The following is a 27,292-nucleotide window of genomic DNA, read 5'->3' as shown; positions in this document are numbered from 1 at the left end:
GACATGTTTATGATATATACATTAATGCTACCTGATGAAAAATTATAAAAACAGAACATTGACAGATTTTGATGTTGCAAAAAGAAAAGAAAAAAAAATTAATTTAATCTTTAATGACTGTGCAGTTGCTACGGTATTGCAAGGTAACCAGGCCTACATTGTAAAATTTCAAGAGACTAAAATTAGTATTGCTTCTTTATTCTCCAATAAAGGTGTTTTTGACTTAACAGTTATTTTGCCCCCCAGTATTTATTAGAAATTCCCCCAATTTATTCCAATTCCTCCAGCTCCATCCTAGCTAGCCCAAACCATGTTTTGTTTAATGCTTAACACACTCATCTTATTAAAAGATAAAGGTCTTGGATCCCCAATAGCCAGAAAGTCCTGTCTCTTTAACTACTTGAAAAAATTAATGAATACCATTTGTAGATGAATAACAAAGGAACACATATTCTTCCTCCTTTCTTTGCCATTTTAATAGAAAAAAAATATAAAGCTTATTACAAAATATATTTCACATTCTTTTTGTAATAGAAATTTTAAAGACATCAACTTTATAAAATAAAAGCAAATTCTAAGTGGAGCAAAGCCATGAAAACAAGAAAGTTCTGGAAAAAGATTGCGATAAATGTATTTATATTCTGGGAGTGGATAAGATCTTTCTGAAGGGCATAAACCCAAATGCAGCAAAGAAAAAAGACTGATAAAATTGAAAACTTTATGAATAGCAAAAAATAAAAAATTAATAAAAGATAGGAGCAGTCAGTTTAAAAGGGGAAAACTATTTTAAAAAGACCAAATGTATGAAAATATTATCAAATTTCATTCATAATTATGGAAACACAAACAGTAAGATACCATTTTTCTGACACAGATGGTGGCAAAAATTAAAGTGTTTGATGATGTCCAGAGCTGGGGAAATAGAAGAAAACATACACTAATCGCAACACAGAACAGTTGATAATTGCAAAAAAACCTCAAAAACAGCCCAAGTTTCCATCAACAGAAAATTATAGTTTATCCAGAAGATAAAATACAGGATGGCTAATAAAAAGAACAAGGTAGAGCAGTATGCATGTACTGACATACAGGCATCCAGGATATACTAGTGAAAAATATAGAAAAAAAAAAAAAAAAGTGGCAAAGGGGGTGGGGAAGGGAAAGGGCAGTGCATCAATTAGGGGAAAAAGGTGTATCAGAGTCTATTATAATTCCTTTCTGTCCTCCAAAGGAATTTAAAATACTGTTCTCTTTAGATGGATGAAGGAAGGGTAGTGGGACACACACACAAAGATATTAAACCAAAATATATAAAATATTAAAAAAAACATAGGCACATATATATATACACACATACACACACACACACACATGCTGACATTGGGTATAAGAGAAAGCCTACCTTTTCTCTATCAGACACTTACTATACTAATCTACATTAAGAGTAAAATGCAAATTGACTGTACCTTCATGACGACACCCACCAGCTAAACCAGAGTGACTATGCAAATTCACCAACAAAGATGGAGGGTTAATTTGCATGAGCAGGCGCTAAGCATTGAGCATTCTGCAGCGCCCCATCCCCTCCAGACCGGAGCAAAAAGGCGGCTCCGGCCGGAGTGAAGGCGGTGCCAGCAGCCAGGAGAAGGAAGGCCGGTTCTTGCACGAATCTTCGTGCATCTGGCCTGTAGTGTATAATACACAGTTAATATTACTTAAAGATCTCTAAGTACTTCATTAATATTCACTAATCTTCTGTAACTTTCCATTTTATATGGTGATATAAGACTAGGGGTTTAATAGATCAGTGAATAGAGAAAGAAATTTCAATTGTTTCTGAATAATGTTCTGACTGCTCCGTGATCTTTCTGTCCTTGTACCATCTCACAGTTATGATTCAGGGACTGGTTTTCGAATCAGGTTTCCAAAATAAGCAGTGATTGTCTTCAGTTTATTATTAAGAAAGTTTTGTTCTATTTCCACTTGCCCTCCAGGCCCAGCTAAGGATGCCACCTAAAAAAAAAAAAAAAAAAAAAAAAGGAACAAAAGAAAGTCACATATACACAAACATGATTTCAAAATAAATCATTCATATATTTCATCAAATAGTAAGATGACTTGGCTTTTTATTTAAGTCCTTTAAATAATGAGGCATCTCAAATGTTCACTCTTACTTTCCAGGTATTAATGCACTATTTATTGGTAGAAACACCTGTTGCTTCAGACACTGTGATATTATGTGAAAGATCACATGGTATGTTGATTGACCCAATCTCTCCAATTGCAGAACGTAAGAACTCAGAGAAAGAGAAAACAAACATGCCCTCCTCGAATATCAGGTTTATTAAGATAGAAATTTAAAGAGTAAATCACTTTTCTGAACACTTTTGTCCTGTTCACTTTATCTTTGGCATCTTTCCCTCTCATTCATTCAATAATATTTACTGAGAGCCTGCAACATGATACTAGGAATAATCCACCAGAGAGCAAGACAGATATACTCCCACAAGTTCTAGTCTTTGCTACTACCTTTTCCTTCTCTAATTGGTCTCTTGCTTTTCTTCCAACCTGGGACATCTCTTTAACCTTTGTGTGTGTGTGTGTGTGTGTGTGTGTGTGTGTATGGTTTTACTCCCTCTCCTTTTTATTGGGGTAAATAGATTGCTCTTTTTGAGACCTACTGGAATATAGTGCTTGAGTTTGAAAGTGAAAGTTTAGATAACAAGAGATATATGTCCTGGAATAACCCTCAAACAGATAAAGGTAATAGGGGATCTAGAAAGATATTTTACTAGATACAAAAAAGAACTAGACTCATCTCCTATATGGAAATGCATCCATACTCAGTGTAACCTCCCTACATATTATCCAGGGTACAAATCTCCCTGCATGGGAAATTAATGGTCTTGATAGACATTTCTATGGAGAAAATGCAGCCTGAATTTTAAACAGCAGACACATAAGCTTTGATACCTGGCCCAATTTTAAATTTAGGTTGTTGTGAAATTCTAAATTTTCCTTAACAAAAAGTTGACTTTTCTGTATCTCTGCTCTCTCAATCTTGTAGTAATGTTTCTTCTCTTATTAAAAAAATACATATAGTTTCTTCATTTAAAAAAGAAAAGTTAATTTCCCACTGTAATTTGACCCAAATTCAGTACCAAATAATATAATGCTCAAGTTTCCTTTTTTACTTTTATTATTTGTCTAGTGTCATTACTCCCTCTAGAGGTAGGAAACGTGAATGACCTACCAACCATAATTCTGGCAGGCTTTTGGAAGTAAATGAAAAATACCAGTTTAAGAGAAAAAGGTAACTTCTGGGTTAGTGTTAATTTAGAAAAAAGTTTACTTACTGTAACTTTTATAAGAAACAGTCAATTTCCTATTGTCATTCAAGTATCCAAATCAGCCCATCTAATATTTAATTTAAAAATCACATAACCTCTTATGAGACTAGTTATAGAGCATAATATTTACATGAGAAAAAGGAGAATTATGGAATCAATGGGTTCAACCTTCTCTGAGAATCTAGAATGCAGGCCTGAGTCACAGATATGAGTAGCAGATATTATTAGGTTTAATATCAAATTTGTTATAAAAGTGCACGCAGCAAGGAACAGTGCTTTTTCTTGTAACTGGTATGGCATAGAGTATTTGAGAGGCCTAATGTGTACCCACACTGGCTCATATATAGATGACAGGCTGCAAGATCTAATTTCATGTTCTAATCCACAGAGTAAGAGCTCAGGCTTGTTAACTTTTATTTACTCTTCTCTTAACCCAGAGAATCTCAACTCTGGGAGCACATTACAATCACTCGGGGAGTTTTAAAGAATGTATGCTTGGGTCTCATCCCAGAAAATAAATTAGAGAGACTCTTTCCCAGTGGATCAGGTTATCAGTAGTTTTAAAAAGCTACTTAGCTAAAACTGTAAAACTTCTAGAAGAAATCAACAATGAATTTGACAAGGATTTCTTGGATAAGACATCAAAAGCACAGGCAATACACAGATAAAAGAGAACTTCCTCAAAATCAAAAAGTTTTGAGAGACAAAGAACACTATCAAGAGAATAAAAAGGCACCCTATGGAATAGGAGAAAATATTGGCAAAGCATGTATCCCGATTAGGGATTAACATCCAGAATGCATGCACATGAAAAGATGGTCAACATCACTAGTCACTAGGGAAATGCAAGTCAAAAGCACAAGGAGATAACATTTCATGTGCATTAGGATGGCCATTAGCAAACAATCACCACCAGAAAATAACAAGTATTAGCAAGAGTGTGGAGAAGTTGGGTCCCTTTTGAATCGCTGGTGGGAATGTGCATATCTGAAGAATGAACTAGCTAGCTGGAAGACCAGATTGAGGTAATCTCTCAAAAAGAAAAAGGAGACAGAACACTAGAAAAATATAGCTGATGTCCCAGAAAAAGAAAACAAGATGGTAAGGAGAATATAGTTGAACAACTAAAGAGATCATTTCTCTATAATAAGATGAAAAAGCTCAGATTGATAGTATCAGTTATCAGAGTATCAAATAGGAGAGAAAAGAACAAACCCATACCTAGCAACATTGTAGTAAAATTTAAAATATGAAAGACAAAAGATTTAACAGATGTATAGCACAAGGCAGTATGTAGTAAGTGTTTATTAAAAATTCAACAAAAGCATGAAATAAAGATTTCATCAGATCTTTATGAAGCAGTTATACTAGATCCAATTCTATTAGGGGGAAAAACACACGATTAAGATAAATGCTTATGGTAAGAACTGAATAAAGACATTTTAATGTTAGTCAAGTGTCCTATCTTCCAAAACAGTAGTTGAAATGATCCTGGCCAAATTAAGATTTTATCTGTCTATATTTCTATTTAGGTGACTATTTTTAGGAACACCTGAAATTTCTATTCTCAAGGTATATCAGTAGAGACAGATCGTGACTAATTTAGGTGTGCACATATGAACACAACACATTTAGTCATTCTTTCAGGACATATAATTAAAAGCCCAGCATGCTGTTTCTGTGTATGTATGACAGGAACAGTGGAGGAGAGAATGATACAGGTATGAATTTAACTGGCAAACACTCCCAGTTTTCTAGTAATAGGAAAAACGTCAGTGACTTCTTATAAACACATTCTCAATTAAAGCAAGTCGTTGGATCTTTTCTTTTTTTTTATCCATTCTTTTGTAACAGTTATGCCAAAGGCTCATAGAAGTTTTTCAGTAATGGCTTACCTGGTCAATATCAGCATTTCTTGGAAGAAAATAAACAATGTTATTAGTGATCTTCTGAGAAAGTCTGAAAATTTCAAAGGTGAACAACAGTTAAGGAAGAGTGACAGAAACAACAGTTAATTTCTGACCAGAGATTAAGTTCTTCAATTATAACCCAAATGTGTTTTAATATGTAATAGCAAGGCACATATTTAATCCTCTAATAAAGCCTAAGAGAATTAAGTAGCTGATTTTGTAACTCAGTAGCACACTGTTCTTGATAGATCAGAGGTTAAAAAAATGGCTTTTAAAGAGAGAAAGGGGGAAGGAGAGAAAGAAAAACAGAGATGAGAGAAACATCGATCAGTTGCTTCCTGCATGCGTTCTGACCGGGGATTGAACCCACAACCTGGGTAAGTACACTGACTAGGAATTGAACCCACCAGCTTCCAGTGTATGGGACGACACTCCAACCAACTGAACCACATGGCCCAGGGCTCATTTTTTAACCCTCACCCAAGGATATATATATTTTTTTTAAAGAGAGAAAGGGGACGGGGAAAGAGAAACATGGGTTGCCTCCTGTACACACTGTGATGGGAGACCAAAGCTTCATCCTAGGAATGTGCCCTTATTGGGAATCGAACCTGCAACCTTTTCTATTATTTTTTTTTAGTGGAGGGGACAACATTCCAACCAACTGAGACACTCCCAGCTAGGGCAGAAGTTAAACCCATTTTTCATTTATCCTAGCAACAAAGTCAGAAAATACACAACACTCTTTCTCTTCCTGTCCTTCCCTAGTTAATGTACAAACAGAACAGAAAAGCACCATACCATCTCCTTCCAGTAACAAGACAAATAACTGCTCATGTAGTCCACATTCTAAACTTCAATTAGCAATTTAGGAACATGTGTCCTGTTAAGAGTTCCTCTGGGGAACAGAGATAAAGGGAAAAATAATATAAATGCTATTCTTTATGAAATAAGAGCTTGCTTCACTATTTGGAAGAGTAACAGAACAATGCGAAGACACACAGAGAATTAGAAAAAGTGTGAGTGGAAGAATAGCTAAGGGATAGTCGCCCAGACTTTAGGGACAGGTCTCCAGGAAATTCCCAATTTCCAGACTGTACTTCCAAGTAATCAATGCTCTCTAGCTCTTGTTTTGTAACAGTAACAGTGGAGAGTTAACCAAAGGAATATACTTCACATTTGCTATAACTTTTGGGGATCCATCACCAGTTAACTTTTACACACCTGCTTTTTATGGAAAACAAAGTAGAACCTATTAAATGCTATTAGCTTTTCTCCTCTTCATAAATGTCTTTCTCAAATGCACACACACCCCTTCCTCTCCACAACCACTGTGTGAGTCAACTCTTAGGACTTTCAAAGGATATCCATCAGGAGACATCATTGTCCTGATGTCAAAGGTCTCCGCAGTCGCGTAGTCTGGGCCTCCCCACGGGGGGCTGAGGAACACCACGTCGGCCTTTAGCTGAGGAGCCAGCAGCAGGAAGTCGCCACAGATGAACTCGACTTTGTCTGCTATCCCATACACTTCTGCATTGTTGCGAGCAAGATCAATCTTCACAGGATCAATATCAATGGCAATCACTAAAAATGGGATCAGGAACGATGAGTCAAATGATATTAATTAGCAGTTAGTATTAGTAGAATACTTCATCTTCTGACCAGTGTATTTATTTAATGTACAAGAATATTTTTTTACAGACTAACCGAGGTTTGGCCTCATATACTAGATAGTTGCCACTAAGTAAGTACGTACTGGAGCCAAAAAGGTGGTCAGCACTGTGTTATGGGTGAGGTGCAGGCTGAGTGGCAAACACTTGGAAAGTTATATGAGAGAAACATCGGTCAGTTGCTTCCTGCATGCGTTCTGACTGGGAATTGAACCCACAACCTGGGTAAGAACACTGACTAGGAATTGAATCCACCAGCTTCCAGTGTATGAGATGACACTCCTACTGAGCCACATGGGCCAGGGTCCATTTTCTAACCCTCACCCAAAGATATATTTTTTTTTTTTTTTTTTAAAGAGAGAAAGGGGATGAGGGAAGAGAAACATGGGTTGCCTCCTGTACAAACTGTGATGGGAGGACAAACAGAGAATTAGCTAGGAAAGCATATGATTCTGACAGTATATAAAGCCTATAAATGCCAAGATTTCATAAAAGACCAAATCTCCTCAAAATGAGGCAAATTTGACAGCTTCTACAGAAAAGCAAAATAAAACAAATGTTGGCAAATCTTTTTTATCAACTTAAGAAAGGTAAGAAAGTCTGCTGATGTTTAATGGGGCATTTTAGGTAGAAGGAACAGGCAACCTCATGTTTTCATCAAATCGGCTTTCACTTAATTGACTGCAATTTCATAATTAGCAATGCAAATATAAAAGTTAAATTTAGCTCACTTACATCTTGTAGTGAGTGCACATATGCGTGCAGCAGTGGTACTGTTTGGTATCTGGAAGGGCTAAGTGGAAGCCTGATGCATACACCATGGTCATGAAGGAAACAGCTGTTTTCCAGAACATGGTGATTTCAAAATTTATTAACACTTTTGAGAAAGAATGCACTTGAACAATGAATACAAGCACAAATTATATCTTGCAAAATCCTGCATCTATATGCTATTTTTTCCTGTTCCATATAAACATTCATATTTATAAGGAAAAAGATAAAAACGTCCTTTTCAGCTGCTCAATCTCCTGCACTGATAGTAGAGACAGATGGAGAGATATGCTGATGACACCAAAAATTCCACAGAAAAAATAACTTTGAACATCAAATATATTAATTAATATTCATGTTTTTATGATTTCCCTTGAAGGCAGACTTTATTTTCAGGCCTAACAGAATGCAAGCATGCAATATGCTCACATAACTGAAATGCTGGCAAATGTTGGATGATACTGTACAGAACTGCACTGTCGAACAAAGGTAGCCACCAGCCACGTGTGGCTATTACCTTTAAATTATTAAAATTAAATAATATTAAGAAGTTAGATCCTCAGTCACAATGCCACATTTCAAATGCTCAATAGCGACTTGTGACTAATGGCTACCACAGTAGGACAGTGCAGACATAGAACATTTCCATTGTCACAGAAAATCCTTTTGGGCAGCACCGATACGGAACTACTGAAAAGGGAAAAAGAAATCTTTAAGAAACAGCAAAATACAAAACTTTAAGAATTCTCTAAGTTTAGAATGTAGACTCATGAACAGTTATTTGTCTTTACTTGTTACTAGAAAGAGGTGGTATTGTGCTTTCCTGTTGTGTTTGTACATTAATGAGGAAATGAAGCATTCAGTTGGGTATATGCTCAGAGAGCAACTACCTGAGGGAAGACAGGGGTAGTAAGGGTAGATGGTGAATTCAGGGAAAACAAGAAAATAATAACTATTCTAGTAAACAGGAAAACAGCTTTCTCTTAGGAGACAAATGTCTGGAGCACAGGAGTGATTGCATAAGGGCCACAGTTCACCAGCACTCGTCTTAAAAACCAATGCTGTTTCATTTAATCACTTCCTAGAGTTTATACTATCCTTTTCAGAATCATTGGTTTCCTAGTTAACGTTAAAAACTTTATGTAAGTTAATGAGAATCAACTGAAATGGACTAAAATGGAAGCTATGTATAGAATATAAACATTGGGGTAGCCGGAAAGCATATTCAGAATATGACTTAAAATGTCACATTATTCTGCATTTAAAGTCCTGGCTTCAGGACTCAGCCATGTCAATGTGGGCAGACTGTTCAATTTTCCGAAGCCCCTCTCTTTTGAGAAACAGCACACATATTACCTACTCGACACAATGCCTGGCAGATAGATAGTAGTGGGGAGTTTCTTGTGATTCCAGAGTCAAGCTACCCTGAAGATGATCTAATATTGAAAAGATGTTTAGTCTCACAGAATGTTCAAGCTGAAAGGTAATCACAGAGGATATCTCACGGCATCTTTAAATTAAGGTTAAGTGATGTCCATAACAGTAGTGAATAGGATTCCCTTCTGCTCTTCTTCTAAAGAACAGTCTCCCCATTTTAATATTTTTATATAGTGTTATAATCTTGGCTCTACCAAACTTCATTTCTTTATTTCTGTTTATCTGTGAAAGGCAGATAGTAAAAGATACACTTCACAAGATTGTTGACTAAATAAATTAACACACACTAAGCACGTACACCTGTATGACACGAAGTGTATGCTTAATATGTGCTAGCTATTATTATTTTAAATATCTGGCATTAAATTATTTATATATTAAATGTCAGCAAAGATAAACTGAAGGAAAATGAAACGTTTACTGAATAAACTGAATATAATTTATTTTTCTTCCATTGATGGCTAATTACCTCTCTTTCCAGTTAAGGCAAATTGAATGGTATTTCCTCCGACTCCACAAAATGCATCTACGACAATGTCACACTCGAAGGACTGACTGACCCGGCCAGCAATGTGTTCAGCAATCTTCTCAGGTGTAACTGAGAACCAGCCCTCTGCGAAGAAAGAGTATTTCTGCTAAGATGTTCAATGTCAAGAAGCCGAGCCAAGCATAAACATAACTATCATTACTATATAATATATACTTAAAAAACCCCAGCCTTGTTTCTCTTTTCCAAAAACTATAAATAACCTACTTTTAAAGAACAGTTCTACAAAGCTTATTTAAAAAGGAACAGTAGCATTCCCATTCCCAAAGAAAGCAACTATTTTAATTCTGGCCTGATTCTTTGGTAAGGTATCACCAATAACTGAATGCAATTCCTATTATTTTTTAAAATATATTTTGATTTTCCACAGAGAGGAAGGAAGAGGGATAGAGAGCTAGAAATGTTGATGAGAGAGAATCATCGACCAGCTGCCTCCTGCACACCCCCTGGCTGGGATGTGCCCGCAACCAATGTACATGCCCCTGATCGGAATCGAACCTGGGACCTTTCAATCCACAGACTGATGCTCTATCCACTGAGCCAAACCGGTTTCGGCTGTAATTCCTATTTTTATGCCTGAAGAATTAACTACTGAATATCTGCTATGGAAAATGTAAAGTCAGCCATTCTAATTGGCCAACTACCCAGATTCCACAGAGTTTCCCAATGACTTCATTCCTAACGGGGAACCCATGAACCAGGCTTGTATTGGACAGTTTGGAAAAATTCAAACATTTCTAAAGGACCAGGAAAGGCAAGGAGCTGACAGCAAAATGCTGCAAAGCTGCAGGAATAGCAGAACTCTCATAATTTTCAGAAATGAAGTCCCATGTCCTGTGACCAATCCAGAGGAAAGAGGATAATGCCCTCTTTTTTTTCCAAATAGGAGAAATTCGCATTTTTAAGGAAGATATTTCTGTAAACAAAATGATGCACCAATTTTCTGTTTCTTTTCTTTAGCAAAACTTTAAATGGCTCCTCATTGCCGGAATAATAAAAATATTAACTACTTTTACAGAATTAAAAGCTTTTATCTAGTCACATTTCTCCTAACAAACTCCTCTGCACTTTTTAAAATATGTAATTTTTTTTTATAAATAATTACAAGAGGTTCACAGACCCCTGAAATTCCACCAGTGATCAGGAATTCCTAATTTTGACAGTTAATGGACTCTTAATTTAAGTAGTTCTAAAATGAAAATAAACATCAATTTTCAGATTTGAGTTAAGTTAGTTGTTCAAAGGGCAGGAAAACTTGAAAAAGAATTCAAAGTTTCCAGTGTCAACTGATTCCATTACATGTTTCTGCACTAGGTATTTCTTCATTAGATGTTCTGTTTAATAATCTATCAATTCCTAAATATAGATTAAACCCGAGTCTGAAGTTTTAAAAACACAAATATACCCAAATTAAGAGACTTTTTGGACATTAACTGGCTGTTATTCTTTGGAAAACATCAAATTCCTGAAAGATTAAAAAACAGGCCAAGCAACTATTCCAGATTAAAGAAAAACCAAAGAAACATTAAATTAACTGCAATACATGACTCTACACTGGAAGGGGAAAAAAAAATGCTATAAAGACCATTAGTAAGAATAATGGACAAAACTGAAGTGTGGACTGTAGATTACAATTCTGTAACAATGTTAAATTTATAATTTTACCAGTGTTACATAAACATATCCTTTGTTCTTAGAAAATACACACTCAAGTATTAGGGAATAGGAGCAACTGGATTAGAAACACAAACACACCTACAAAATGATAAAGCAAATGTGGCAAAATGTTAAGAAACTTTTGAGCCTGGGTAAAGGGGATATAGAAATTTCCTGCTACTCCTACAACTTTTAGATAAGTTTAAAATTATTTCAAATTAAAGTTCAACATTATATATACTTTACCTTTGTCCAATTTAATCCCATCATCAAAACGGGAGAAGAGCCGGTACCTCTGGGCCCAGTATTTTGCTAGCTCAGGAACAGCAGCTATTTCAGGAGGTAGACTGATTACCTTCCTGTTCTTGTTTTTCTTTTTCTTCTTCTTTTTAATTTCAGCTACAATAAAAGAGTATAAAGAATAGAAATGCATACTGTGAAAGAAGGAAATAACAGGTGAATTTATCTACAAGTGCAGCACATCAAATAATCATAATGTGGGACTGAACTCCAGAACATGTGTGCAATCACACACCTGGAGAAGCAGAGGGCACAGTGGAAAGAGCACTGACGTTCGATTACAGCCTCTCATTTGCTACTTACTGGCTCCCCAAGCTTGGACAAGTAATGCAGGCTCTCAAAGCACCAACTTTTAATTTCTCAAAAGGAATAAATGACTGAGCAGTATTATATCTATTTGCTTCACAGGATTGTTAGGAGATATTATACTAATATAGGTATATAAGCTATTACATCTGTTAGGTAGGACTCTGCTTCATTGGTGAATTATAGAAATCCAAACATTTCCCTTCCCTTCTTTATGATAAAATTTCCCAAGGACCGATAAACTCCAACCCTCAGTTATCGATAGATCCATCCTCGGAACCCAGCCATGACCTAGAAATCATAGTGCCTCTGAGAAATTGAAACAGGGTCACTAGCTCCATCCAAAAACAAATGACCACTACGCACAACTGCTACAAAAATAACAAAATAAAAAAGAATGACCAAAACAAAAACCAGAGCAATACTAAATTTCAATAGGAATAAAACGGTATGGCCACCTAGAGGCCATGGGACAGTGAGTGGTAGAAACCAATCTGAATGGCATAGACATAGGTACTCAACCACAGTTTTGCCATATGCTTTACCTTCGATTTTACCATGCCTGTTCAGTCAAGAGGGAAATTAATTCTGGGTGCCAAACCATAGCCATTAGCACATTTACTTATCATGCCTTCTCTCAACTTAAAAATAAATAGCAGTGAATCCTTAGGTATAGATGACTCATAAGTGGAAAGAATATATTTAAATCCACCAGCAAGTTGAAGCATATTTACCCTTACCTTCCGTTTCCACCTGAGGAGAATCTGGTATATCCTGAGCCACACAATCCTCCTTATCTGTGACAGTGGCTCCGTTGCTGTCCCCTTCATTGTTTTCTGCCTCAAGTTCACCAGCTGAAGGTATGGCATGACCCTCAGCAGGTTCTGGATTGCTCATCTCCAGGGGCTTATCCTCCGTGGTAACAGACACTCCCTGCTCCTCTGAATCACTGCTTGTGCAAGCATCCTGCACATCATCATGAGAAACGGACTCCTGTGATGCTTCCTCATCCATTGGCTCATTAACCCATTTTAGAAATTTTTCTACCTGAAATTGTAAGATGTTAACAGGCTTGAACAATTACGATGACACAGAATATTTTTACCTGCTTTATTGTTTGTGACCTGATTGACAAGCTGCACTACAATTATTAGCACTGATAAGTACACTGCATCCTACAGCTAACGTAAGCAAGTAATTCCAAGCTAATTGCATTTTCTTGTCTGGACATACCATAACCTTATTAAAGATTTCTTTAAAAGGAAGAAAGTATCAGATCACATACAAGACTATGATCTTTCTATAATCCATTAACATTAAGAAGATAAAGTTGAACTTTTACAATAGCTTTCCAGAAAGACTTCTTTCTAACAACATAACTGTACTATGCGACGTTACCATTACAAATGTACCTGCCTATTGTTGAGTCACTAATTTTAGTGTTTCCGCAAGACCCAGGCTATTATCTATGCTAAGTGGTCTTCAGCAACAAAGATGAACACTAAAAAGATTTTGTGTCTATAAGAATAAAGGCAGTGCTATCTTGGAAAGGATGCGAACTGACTTTTACTGAAGCAGTAGAGTCAGTAAAATGATTCCTATAAATTAAGTTTCTTCTAGGAAATGTTAACAAGGTTTAAGGTCAGATGATATATACTTCCTTGTTATCTTCTGTAACAGAAACATTCTTCATAACAGATCTTTTATGACCTTCTAGTCAGGAAACTAGAACAAGAGTGGTAGACATGCCGAAACCGGTTTGGCTCAGTGGTGGAGCGTCGGTCTGCGGACTGAAAGGTCCCGGGTTCGATTCCGGTCAGGGGCATGTATTTGGTTGAGGGCACATCCCCGGTGGGGGATGTGCAGGAGGCAGCTGGTCGATGTTTCTCTCTCATCAATGTTTCTAGCTCTCTATCCCTCTCCTTCTCTCTGAAAAAAATCAATGTATTAAAAAACAAAACAAAACAAAACAAAAACAGCGGTAGACAGAAGATAGGCATAGACAACCCAGAATCTTCCTTTGAGAGGACTATGCCTATACGTCAATCAGATATCTAAGGATACAACAGCCCCTCCCCCACCCGCATCCCCAGAAGGTAAAATTTAGCAGTTATGTTTCTGCTCTTCATCTACAAATGAATACTAGTATATGGGGACTATCACATCTAATACATTAAAAAATTCCTATAGGATCAATTGAACCAATACTGGAAATCTGTTCCAGACATAACTAGGGTCACTAAAATATTAAAATATCACCAGCAGCCAAACAATCTGAAATACATTAAAAATAAAACCAGCTATAAAATTGTAGTATGTTTTGAAAGAATATAGAAATTAAGAAGGGTAATGTACAGAAGGGGAAAAACAAATATATGGGGGTCTAAGATTTTGTTCTGTTGACTTAAAAGAACTGCTGGAGATGTGGCTGATACAAGGTTCTGCTCAGTAGAAAGTGTTTCTTTCTTTTCTTTTTCTATAATGGGTAAGAATCACTCATCAAAACCAAGCAAAAGCAATTTTAATTACTTTTGTTTTCCAAATAGTTGGACAACAGGTACAGCAAATCCAAGACAGGGGATATGACTATTTTAGTTGACATTGGGAATCACCAGATTAACCTTGAGTCTCATGTCATTAGGATGAACTTGTTAGCACAACGTTTAATCGATCACCTTTAGGTGACCTCAAAATTAAGGATTACTATAAAAGGTGTATCAGACACTGGACTTCTGGGGTCCTACTTAGCCTAAAACAAATGAGCATTTCCATTGTCTGTTACTACATATACAGGCAATTTTACCTATTTATCTTCCCAGACTCTCTCTACTACTTTGTAGCTTTCAAAACATCGCCTTTTCATATTACCCCCAACTTAAAATCCTTTTCAAACTTATTTCACACAATACATGTCTTTAGAAAGCAAGTAGAAAAGAATCTCAGATGCCCTTATATCTGGTAGAAACAGGGTTCTCATTTTAAGAGCCAAGCTCACAAAATGAAATTTATTTACAGAAAATTTTATCTGTAAATAAAAAACAAAATCTATACATACCTTACTCAAAGTTTTGCTTTTCTTAAAACATGTTTTTTCTGTGTCTTCAGTAAAGAAAATGTGTTTATTTTTCAAATTTATTTGTCTTCTCATGTCCAAGAACTTTGACTTATATTTCACATTCTTCTGTAAATATCTGACCCGTCTATGACTGAAATGTGAAATTCCACCATATCTGGAACCAAATCAAAAGAAGTGGACTCAAATCTTAAGTTTTATGAGTTTGTTTCTTTATATTAAAAGAAAATAAAACTAACAACTTTCACTATTTTTTCTATTAGCAGCCACTACTGTAATTTCATTTTCCTAAATATGAAATAAAGTTTAAAATGCAGTTTAAGGTCGAGCTTTGTATGTATGTTAATTCTCAAGTAAATGTAAAACACCAAAGTTGGAAATATCAACAGATATTAAGTAGAGCAGAAAGCAGAAACTATGGAGTATAATGTAATAAAGAAATAGTAAAATGATAGGTCTTTAGTGTGCTTTAACTACTCAGTTCACTCTTCATGTCATAGGCAATAAACTCTTCAATTTCCTTATATTTAATGCTTGGGCATTTAATCCCAGAGAACACTAATACTTTTTGTACACAAAAGTTCAAAGCAGCTTTATTTGTAATCACAAAATACCACACATAATCCAAAAGTCTTTCAATAGATAATGGTTCAACAAACTATGGTACATTCATATAATGGCATACTGCTTAGCAATAAGAAGGAATGAACTATTAGTACATGCAACAAGCTGCGGGCACTTCAAAGGCATAAAGTAGATCTTAGGAAGCAACCTGACTATACATACAGGATGATCAATTAAACACAAGGCCCTACTGAAAGGACTAGGTAAATGTACTGATAAGGCAGGCTATTGATAGCACATTGTTTAGGGGGAAAAAGCAAGCTGCAGATTATGTATAGGATGATCTTTTTGTGTTTTATAAAAAGGGAGTAAGGTGTGTATATGTACATAATCATAAAAACATAACGTGAAAAACTAGAAAGGATATATGCCAACTATTATATCTCTGGGGAATGATTTGAAGAAGAGATTTTCACTCTTGTTACTTCTGTTTTGTTTGAGTTTCACTGCTTTCACAGTAAAAAAGAAAAATGGTAACTGCAGATTGGAACTTTTCATGGCATGTTTGCTACACAATGCAGATGTACACAGAGTTATGTGAGACACTAGATGAAGAGAGCCATGCTTACAATCTCAAGAGCTGGGCTACAACTCATTCTCTCCAAGAAATGATGTGACCGTGACTGAGTCAAAACCTACAAGCTGCAGTTGCTTTATTTATAAATTGGAATAACAACACTGGATTGCTTTGAAGTGCAACTGAGTTAATACATGTGACTACATCAAAGGTATGTTGATGACTATAATTCTTACAAACAAGAAAGGCTAGTGCTTTAGCTGCAACATCTCAAGTGATATAAGCTACATACTCATTATTAGCTATCTGAATATCAGAGAGCTTTAAGATAGACGAAGTGGTTAGGATTTAAGGACAGCAGCATTTATGTATAATTACTTTTGTCCGGAGCCATGGTTGAATCCTAGAAGGGAACCATTGTCATCACAGTCTGAATCTGGGTTTTCATCGATGTCCAGCTCATGGCTAATCAAATAAACAAAAGGTGATAAGCCATTATCTCCAGAGCCCACCCATTCAGGCAAATATCAAAAGCACATATAGTCAACCTATGCCAACTTTCCTTTTACAACTATCGACCATAATTCACAAACCCAGGAAAAGAGGAAAAACAGTATTTTAACCAGGATTTTCCAAATGAGAAAAAGTACCAAGCAGTATTTGGAACACAGTGATAAGCACTCAAAACTTAAACCCTGTCAAGTAATTATCTCTATTCCTGAACACGGCATCTCTCCATTTTCCTTTGAAAAAATACCAGTTAAAAGCTGCAGTCTTAAACTAATCTCCTATAGTGTTTCCTCCAGAGGTTTTTCTAAAAAACAAACAAGGAAACACTTGAAAAATATCAACCCAACCAAAAAATTACAAAAGAAAAAAAAAATATATTGTTAAGAAGAATCGGGTTGTGATACAAGTGGTATTAAGTAACTCAGGATCATCCATTTAGGGGAGACAATTCTAATACTCTCTACTACCTGAGCAACAGTAATGGTGAGAGATCATTCTTACAAATGAAATTATGCTCACTGAATATTTATGGAGGACCTACTAGGTTCCAGGAATATGAGTACACACAGTCTGCCTTCAGCAACTAACTATCAAGAACTAATGGAGGAATTAACATGCAATGTCTATCATGTAGAAGGAACAAAGAGAGGTATGCTTTTATGTACTCTAAAGTGTGCTTACTGTTTTTCTATTGTATGGAACACAGAAGTCTTCTGTGGAGCACTTCATATCCTGTCATAGGAATGCAATGTGCCCAGCTAACATCCAAATTCTATAATGTCCATCCTTTTCTTGTATTTCACAGCACTGGCATTTGACCATATTTTACCTGACATCATTCTCTACTTGTTTAATTACATGTATCAGTGGTACACTAGAAACAGTCCTGTCTTCGAAGATGGACTGGGCTCTAGTTTTGGAGCTGCCATTACCTCTACATAACTCCGGGCAAAGTATTTATCTTTGTCTAAGTATCCCTATCGATATAGAATGAGAGCACCAGATTTGATGTATCTGAGGAGCATTTTAGCAATAAAATCCTATATTTATTCCCAGACTTTTGGGGAAAAAACATTATAACTTCCTTAGAAAGATAGACTATACCTACTTATATATTAGTAGTTAATAGCTACCTTTCATGGATAGCTACTAATATATTAGTACTTGAGTTAGAGTTAGATAGCTATTAAGCTCAGGGATCAGGCCTAAACCGGCAGTTGGACATCCCTCTCACAATCCTGGATCACTGGCTCGTAATCGCTTACCTGCCTGCCTGATCACCCCTAACTCCTTGCCTCTGCCGACCTGATGGATCCTCACTACCTCTGCATGCCAGCCTGATCACTCCTAACTGACCCCCATGCCAGCCTGGTTGCCCCACGCAGCCTGCTGTTTAGTCGTTTGGTTGTTCCTTACCAACCCTCCTGCTAGCCTGGTTGTAGGCAGCCAACCTGTGAGGGTGTGATGGTCAATTTGCATATTACAACTTTATTATATAGGGTGTTATATGCTAGTTCCAGCTTCCCAATGATCTCACAGAAGAGGCATCAGTTCCACTCTATAGATAAGAAATTGTGGCAGAACTGAAGGGACAGAGTTGGGATTTGACCATGCTCCAAAGCCCAGGGTCTTATCTTTTCTCCTCATAGTGCTGAAATGTCCCAGCACTTGGTAACTCTCACTAGTGGAGAGAGTGGCTTATTCTAACACATTCCAGGAAAAAAGGTACCACGCAACTTGCCTCCTCTTGAGTTTGCTTGGCTGACGTTCAGGTGGATCTTCTTCACTCTCATCTCCATCAGTCTTGTTGGGAGGTGGTCTTTCTTGGATTGTGTCTGCTTCTGAAGACTTCTGTAAATCTAAAGAGGCAGATTATTACTGTGGATATCTCCCCTTAGTTTGACAACTCTCCTGCCATTTACAAAGGCAATCAAAATATTTCAGTGCCTTTCCTGCAATGAGCTGTGCATGTACATAAGACAAAGTGTCAGACCACATCTACCTATTCTGTGCATCTATATGCAGGATCTGAACATAAAAAAAAAATAAAATTGGAGCTATGTCTATTAATGCTATGTCTATTAATGTTTAAAAGTTTCCATGATTTAGCTACTTAAAAAGTGAAAACTACTTTTTCCTGATAGCTATCTAACTCTACACAAATTATTCCACAAAGTTACCTTTGTCATAGCTAATAGCTATCACATTTTGATGAAATTTTAATCTAAAAGACTTTAAAGATGTCATGATCACATTGATTAAAAAGTTCTCTTAAGAGATAAATACATTTAATTGTCTCTAACATAGCTCTTAAAGTAATAATGGAAGTAACAAAGATAAACACCACCACTTAAAAAGAGAATAACTTTTTGTGGCTCCAACTGAGGTACATGTCTGTCCTTGTTCTCTGGAACAAAATAGGGGGGCGAGAATAGAAGTGGAGAGGTGTCTGCAATGTAGACAGTGGGAAGCTTTGACTATGTGAGGACAGACTATTTTAGGAGAACACCCAACCACAAATAGCAGAAAACATCAAAAAATGCAATATGCAGGGTAGGGCAAAAGTAGGTTTACAATTGTGGGTACACAAAACACAGTTTATCATTTTATTATTTGTTAATTATTGTATTATTTTCCATATGAAGGACTAATAAGCCTACTTTTGCCTCACCCTGTTTACTTTATGTTTTGATCTCAAGCCCGTATGTAAAACAAATTAAAATCTAGAATTCTTAATTTGATCCTGATGGCCATCACACTGGAGCTAATTACAGAAATGGGCAATTAAATACATAGGGAACGGGTAATAGAAATGGTCAATTTATACACATAGTTTAGGAAACAGGTAAGAGAAGGCAGAATCTGTGAGGTTTGAAGACTATTAAAGATTAATATAAGATAATCACATAAAAAGGATAACAACAGCAAAATCGAAAGGAATGAGAATATTCACTAAAATTAAGCTTCATTTCAAGAGTACAGAGAAAATCAATCAATCAATCAATCAATCAATCAATCAATCGGGTTCTTTAGTAACTCTCATCTGGATGAAGATCAGTGACCTGGGATGAACAAAGCAGGTCATTTAGGAATAAGTATGAGAAGGAAATCCCTATGAACCAGACTTTTTTGGTACCAAACATCAAGGATGCCAAGATAACACAAAAGTTATAAAAATTTCCACTTTCCCGGTGCCATCAATTGGTAGCACCCTTCTCTCTACCAAGAGCATTCTTACCCACCTTATTGTAACTTTTTTTTTTTTTTTTTTAACACACTCCTTTTACTGGCTTTCTTTAGTCCTTACAGTAGCACCAGTCTGCATGAGGATGAAATTTTTTTTTTTTAAATCACTTAGGCAGGAAACAACCAAGTTCCGTATCCTGAATATTTTGAGTCCTGAAATCAACCCTTCTAGTTATAAATGAACACCATGCCCTGTTTAAATTATCTTTCTAGCAAGACTTCATTATCCAAACTAAATTCCAGATATGACTCTTATTCAGATTGGCCTAATGTCAAACATGTGCTCTCAACTGCTCTTTTTTAAAATATATTTTATTGATTAAAAAATATATATATATTTTATTGATTTTTTACAAAGAGGAAGGGAGAGAGCTAGAGAGCTAGAAACGTCGATGAGAGAGAAACATCGACCAGCTGCCTCCTGCACACCCTCTACCAGGAATGTGCCCGCAACCAAGGTACATGCCCTTGACCGGAATCGAACCTGGGACCTTTCAGTCTGCAGATCGACCCTCTAACCACTGAGCCAAACCGGTTTTGGCTCAACCACTCTTTAACATGCCTCAGAAACTCATTTGTTCTAGAGAAACTTGGACATTCCAAGCTCACTCTAAATTAGAGTTCTAATTTAATTAAAAAGGAATTTCCAAGTTTTAATTCACTGCCACCAGGTATAAGAGAAAGGAGTGATACTTCTGAGAACTCTCTGAAAATATTCTTTTTTTATTTAAATAAAAGGGTAATAAACAATTTATATAAAAGGGATATAAAAATAAGATGGACCAATTTCAGTACACTATAAAATGTAGTTTGCTCTACTTAACTCAACCATAAAGGATTAGTGTTATTTTTCTTGATAGGTTCATTTAGTTAACTGTTATTTATTTACTTTTTAAAAATATATTTTATTGATTTTTTTACAGAGAAGGATAGAGAATTCGAAATATTGATGAGAGAGGAACATCAATCAGCCACCTCCTGCACACTTCTTACTGGGGATGTCCCCGCAACCAAGGCACATGCTCTTGACTGGAATCGAACCTGGGACTTTCAGTCCACAGGCCGATGCTCTATCCACTGAGCCAAACAGGTTAGGGCATTAACTGTTATTTAGTAGGATAAATCTTGGTCAGTCTTACCTTGAGCTGGCTGATCCGCGCAGTTGCCTGACAAGTTGCTTTCCTTGGTTCCTCCATTACACGGTTCACTTTGGCCTGAAGAAGGGCATTCTCTTCTGCTGTTACCTTCACTTGGCCACTGATGGCCATGAGTACTTACAGATGACTCTAACTGCCTCTCTTCTAGTTCCCCTGAATTCAGACTTATATTACTAACGCCATCAAGTAGTTCATTAGGATCTTTTTCACTTGAATTAGAGCTTTTACAACCTATTGATGAAGATAGAAGAGAAAGTAAGTCTGCTTTCATGCAATTTTCATCTTTCTCGTTGTCAACTTCTGTATTAAAGCCACACATACTTGTACCACAGCTTTGTGAGGCATCAAAAGTCCAACCCTGAGCCTCCCAATACTTGAATTGTTCCAAATAATACCAATAAACTTGACTATAATGTTGTTCCCATTCTTCCTTGGTATCAGGAACGTTCCAAGGTTCGGGACACAGTGTTTGATCTGAATGTTTTTCTTGCCAGCTTTGCCATAGTAGCCCTCCGCCATATTCATTCCAGTACTTTTCCCATTTCTCTGTAATTTCTAGCTTTGGAGATGATGTGTTTTCAATAGAAAGGCTTTCAGTTTCAATGTCTTTTTTGGGTTGAAGTTCATGTGTTCTGGTATTCTCATCCTGTTCGACTGAAGATGGATCATCTGAGGCCAAAACGTCATCTTCTTCATCTTCTGGTCCCAAATATTCTCTTATCATCTCATCTAAGTACTTCTTTTGAGGTTTTTTCTTTTTCTTCTTTATTTTAATCTTATTTCTGGTATTCATGGACACCTGCATAGGATAAATAACTTGAATACAAAATCCACTTCATAAACTAAAGGAGAAAGTACAATCCAAATCTATTTGGACATTAAATTAAACAAAATAACTTCAATCTCTGCACCCCTCCACACCCCCCACTACCATTACCCTGGGCTTTTAGTTACACAAACAAGTGAATCTTACTACCCAAGTTCCCAAGAGAAAAAAAAAAATCACATGTGGGACACAACACAACTTACAGTTCTGGTTAATTTATAAATATGTACATTGAAAAAGAGTTGGAGTGCTCTAATGAATAAATGCATTAGATTTGGGATAAAAAAAATCCCACGTGATTTTTACAGAGAAAACTAATAAATAAAAGTAAGTGAATACTTACCTCAAAATTCTTATGTGCAGACATCCCACCAAATTGAAGTGGCAGTCCCATACTTCGCATGAGTTCAGTTTCAGAATCAAGTTCACTTTCATCTGGGTCTATGCCTTTGCTATCACATGATTCTTTATTATCATGGAAATCACAACTTTCCTCCTCTTCTGTTGCTTGATCTCCTATAGATAGCATTTGTTAAGTTTAGAAAAAATTTAGATGCAGGTTTTATTGTCATTTTAATGAAGAAAACCAGAGTTATTACATGCCTTGCCCAAAGGTGTATAATTGTTACAATTTTTAAGGGGAGAGAAGGGAATTGATGAACTAGTAAAATATGACCAACTAAGAATAAAGAGACAATTTCTAGTCTGGCTCTGCCTACCAGGACCAGTTAGCTGCCCATTCAACTTATACTTCTTGAGCCTCTCCTTTGTGCTGGGCATTGTGCAGAGTACCGAGGCTATAAAAAGGAACACAGCAGAGTACCCTTGAGGCAAATTATTACATTTTGATATTCCTTCTCTGCAATATTATTGCACTGGATCAGTGGATTTAAAAGGATGACTTGTGGAGTTCTTTTAGGAGCTGCTAATAAGAGAGGTGAGAATTATGGCCCCTCATGGGTACTTCAATCACAACTGGATTGTTTTGTTTCTGCATCTCCTCTATAAATATGCTTCTAGTTCATCTTTGGAGTGCTCCTAATCACCTTTGGTTAGGTGCTGCCCCATGTGAATGTACGTAAGTTCAAATAAAATCTGAAAACATTTTAATATGCCTCCGTTTAGTTTTTAAAACAATAAATTTCTACTTTAGGAACTCTGTGTTCTCTACTTTTCAAAGTCTCAAATTTCAGGTTGCTTTTATCAATTCAGGAAGGAATGCTACACGGGGCAAAGGAAACCACCTCAACTCCATATAGGAGTTTGCTGTAAGAAATGTTATGCTTCAATAGGGATTCTAGAACCACGCTATAATAAAAAATGACTCTATGATTACAGAATATTTTTGCCACATGATATTTTATGCTAAGAAATTAATACAGTCTTTATAACAAAATATAATGAATATAGTGTATGGTTAATTTTAGCAAAAAAGGACTATATAGTTTATACTGTATTACCTGCACCGTTGCCATTGTCTTTAACATAGTAGCCTTTTAATCCCAAATTGCACAGTTTTCGATCTCTGTTAAGCAAATTAAACAGTCAGTAGTAAAAAAAAAAAAAATTAAGTTATAAATTTAGAGAAGAAACTATTTCAAAGCAACATAGATTAATAAAAAGTTTAAGGATAGAAAAAACAATATGCTAATATATTTTCCTAATTTGTAATATAGAAATAATAATGCACCAAGCCTTTATCCTATCTAATAAGAGTAATATGCAGATTGACCATCACTCCAACACACAATATGGCTGCCTGCATGTGGTCAAAGATCCTGACCCCATGTGGACACAAGATGGCCATCACAAGATGGCAGCAGGGGAGGGCAGTCGGGAGAGAACAGGCCTGGAAGGAAGAGCAGTTGAGGGTGATCAGGCAAGCAAGGGAGGGCAGTTGGGGGCGATCAAGCCTTCAGGGGATGGCAGTTAGGGGTGACCAGGCTGGCAGAGGAGGGAAATTGGGGTCAAACAGGTTGGCAGGGGAGCAGTTAGACATCAATCAGGCTGGCATGGGAGTGTTTAGGCCCGTAGGGGTGTCGAACTCAATCAGAGAAGGGGCCAAAATCTAAAATCCAGCCTAAATCTCGGGCCGAATGGTTTACTGAACAGTCATAAACTGTCATTGTGATGGAAACGCAGCGGAGTGCAGTGATGACAGCGCGGTGCGGGCCACATTGCAAGGCCTGGCGGGACGGATTTGGCCCGCGGGCCTTGTGTTTGACACATGTGGTTTAGGGGGTGATCAGGCTGGTAGGCAAGTGGTCAGGGGCGCGATGAGGCAGGCTGGCAGAGTGGATCAGGCAGGCAGGCAGGCAAGCAAGAGGTTATGAGCCAGTGGTCCCAAATTGCAAGAGGGATGTCTGACTGCTGGTTTACTGGATCAGGCCTAAACCAGCAGTTGGTCAGCCCCAGAGGGGTTCCAGATTGCAAGAGGGTGCAGACCAAGCTGAGGGACGACCACACCCCCTTCGCTCCTCCCCCTGTACATGGTCTCGTGCACTGGGCCTCTAGTCTAATATAAAGAAAACCATCTTCAGAATTCAATTCTTTAGGCACTTCTCCCTCCCTCAACTAGCTATCTTACAGGTACAGCAATTTTTACCCCAAACAAATATTTCCCCCAAATAGAAGACAGCTCAAAAACGACTGTAATTATAGTTAAACCTTTTACCTCACTAGTAATGTTAATGTGAATTGGTGCTTTAATAAATCTTAAGGTTTTAAAAAAAAGACGTTATCCAAAACAAGCTACTTTAAACCTTTACCTTGTGATGTCATTCATATCCACTAACGGGATTTCATTTTACACTTCACTTTCCCCCAATTTTAAAATGTCCCCGCCGTTTACAAACATAAAATGACATATATCAACTACATTTTTTCATTACAGCCTACACAGGTTTACTCATACACTTAATGGCAGAGACCACCACTCTGTAAAGTCTGTGGATTTTACCTTTTTCTTCCCATGTTTTTATTAACTTCAGAGAGAGTTAAAGGGAGAGACAGAAACATCAATGATAAGGATGATGGATGGGCTGCCTTCTGCACGACCCCCCCCCCCCCCGCCCCACTGGCGATGGAGCCCACAACCGGGGCACGTGACCTGACCCCAATGGAACCGAGACCCCTCAGGTTTATTGGTCGATGTTCAACCCCTGAGCCACGCCACGCAGGGCTCCCCCCCCCCTTTTTTTAAAATTTATTTTATTGATTTTTTACAGAGAAGAAGTGAGGGATAGAGAGTCAGAAACATCGATGAGACAGAAACATCGATCAGCTGCCTCTTGCACATCCCCTACTGGGGATGTGACCGCAACCAAGGTACATGCCCTTGACCGGAATCGAACCCGGGATCTTTCAGTCAGCAGGCCGACGCTCTATCCACTGAGCCAAACCGGCCTCGGCAGGGCTCCCCTTTCCCAAGAGCCAAATACTCTCTCTGGCCGCGGTTCCAGGGACCCAGTACAACTCGTCTGCATCACCGACATTCCTGGGGAAAACACTCGTGCGAAGGGAGAGGGCAAAGTTTTTACTTACTCGACAAATGCCCGCGAGCAGAGGCACAGGATCTTGTAATCCTCCTCCAGGTCTTCAATGAAGAGAAACATCTCGGCCACGTGGCTCCACTTCTCGCAGCACATTTTCCCGCTCAGAGGACACAGCTCCGCGGTCCACGGGGCCGGACCGCCTCCGGGGCCTCGGCCGGGTCCTGGGGACCGAAGGGAGGCCTCCGGGCGGTGCGCCGATGGGGTGCGGGGCCGGGACCGAGCCGGGGACGGAGGAGCCAGATAGGAAGCCGCCGCCGCCGGAAGTGGCTCGGTGGGCGCCGGAAGGGGCGGGGCGGTGCGACGGGCGGGGTCATACTCATCGCCGCCGCCGCCGCCGCCGCCGCCGCCGGGGTTGTAGCTACTTTTTAGCTTTTTCCTCGCCGGGTTGCTGGCGAGACACCGGCTGCTCCAACGTCTTCGCTTCCTTTAGCCACTGAGCCACCGAAGAGCTGCCGCTACGGTTCGAGGGTGAGGTCGAGCCGCCTCTCTCCTCTTTTCCCCCCTCGAGGTGCGTCGACCCCCGCCTGGGTCTCCCCGGGCTCCTCCCGGCCCGGCCCCTGCGGAGCTGCCCCGAGTCCGCGGCTGGGGGGCGCGGGCGGGTGTGCTTGCCGCCGGCCGGGGAGGCCCCGTCTGGGCCACTGCACCCTCATTCACCCCGCTCCGCGTCTCCCCCAGCGCCCCGAACCCCCCCAGCTCGGCGTGCGCGGTGGTAGTGATGGGGCGCGGCGTCTCCAGACTCCCTGGAGGCCTCTGGGCGTGCCCAGGGACTTCCCCGATTCTGGGATCCGAATCGACACCTTCATGTGCACAAAAAAGCTCGTAGTGATCAGAGTGCGGTTGGGAGGCCGCGTGGGCAGTGACTGGGTAAGAGGGCTCGCCGTGGACAGAGTCATGCTTGGCATCCTGGTTTATGTATGCCCCTTTCTCTACGTGTGTGACCCGGGCAAGCGGCTTCACCTCTTCTTGGATCCTCATTGGGATCATTCTGATGCATAGTACCTGCTTCCTTGGACTGGTATTTTTTTTTTTTTTTTGGGGGGGGGGGCGGGGAATGAATGAAAGGACTAAGTCAGACCTCACACGTGTGGTATATGAATAGTTTGAGTGGGTACCTAACTATGTCGGCGCCCGGCACTGGCTGGGTCCCTCGGGTTTGCAGCCTGTGAACCAAGCCTCAGCGCTCCTGCTGCTGATTACCACGAGAAATGCACGTGCGCATAATCAGATGCAAAAAACGGGAACACCTTTGCCCGATTTGTCAGAAGCAGTTGGTGTTTGGTGTGGGGTATGGGTTGAGACTGCCCAGGCAGCTTCCCCAGGGAAGCTGGGGGGGAGAGGAGAGGGAGGGCCTAAGGCTGTTGGAGCACTTAGGACTTGGTCTGTGCTATTAATTGGCATTTCTTCAACCGGTGTGCTGCAAGCATTTTTAAAACATGCAACGGTCAGGGGCAGTGACCTTCCTTAACAGCCAACGCAACGATTGTGCCTTGTGTGAATGAATCAAAATGACTGTATACCTATTTTATTTTGTCAGATCTGCAAAAAAAATTAATTTTTGGTGTGCTCCAGAATTTTAGTAAGTAGTTTATGTCTGCCAAGAGATGAAAAAGGTTGAAAATTGCTGCTTTAGAATATATAAAAAATGATGTAAAATCCAGACATTTATAGCATCGCTGATGTTTCGGTCCCATTTACTAGTGAATGGAAAGAGGAGATTAATTTTTAAATTAAATGTCTATTCCCATATCCTTACTGCTGCCTTGCTTTGATGTCAGAGATGTGTTTATTTAGTGACTCAAGGATGTAAGTTATATTAGGTCTAGTAATAATTAATGTCG

At 38.4% G+C, this 27,292-nt stretch overlaps 2 protein-coding genes across 5 annotated transcripts in view; one reads left to right on the top strand and one right to left on the bottom strand.

Moving 5' to 3' along the window:
- Positions 1 to 240: 240 nt before the first annotated feature.
- On the bottom strand, positions 241 to 25,719 carry TGS1 (trimethylguanosine synthase 1). Its single transcript, XM_036436940.2, has 13 exons — positions 25,444 to 25,719; positions 23,361 to 23,425; positions 22,244 to 22,416; positions 21,057 to 21,873; positions 18,413 to 18,530; positions 16,540 to 16,626; positions 15,003 to 15,177; positions 12,688 to 12,994; positions 11,588 to 11,740; positions 9,608 to 9,751; positions 6,628 to 6,844; positions 5,246 to 5,324; positions 241 to 2,013 (listed from the first exon to the last, which is right to left on the bottom strand). The coding sequence occupies exons 1-13, from the start codon at positions 25,545 to 25,547 to the stop codon at positions 1,891 to 1,893; spliced, it is 2,562 nt and encodes an 853-aa protein (XP_036292833.1). The 5' UTR covers positions 25,548 to 25,719; the 3' UTR covers positions 241 to 1,890.
- Positions 25,720 to 25,769: 50 nt separating this feature from the next.
- The window catches only part of TMEM68 (transmembrane protein 68), a 44,355-nt gene continuing 42,832 nt past the window's right edge, over positions 25,770 to 27,292 (top strand). The window contains exon 1 of one of the 4 annotated variants that reach the window (XM_036436941.2): positions 25,770 to 25,962. The gene's annotated coding sequence lies outside the window, so the exon portion shown is untranslated. The remainder of the gene's footprint in view (positions 25,963 to 27,292) is intronic. The other 3 variants (XM_036436943.2, XM_036436945.2, XM_045581417.1) reach the window with 3 other exon arrangements.

The sequence above is a fragment of the Pipistrellus kuhlii genome, unplaced genomic scaffold (assembly GCF_014108245.1).
Source record: "Pipistrellus kuhlii isolate mPipKuh1 unplaced genomic scaffold, mPipKuh1.p scaffold_m20_p_14, whole genome shotgun sequence".
Taxonomy (NCBI): Eukaryota; Metazoa; Chordata; class Mammalia; order Chiroptera; family Vespertilionidae; genus Pipistrellus; species Pipistrellus kuhlii.
Note: the sequence above shows the minus strand (reverse complement) of the source record. Positions and strands in the feature narration are given on the sequence as shown.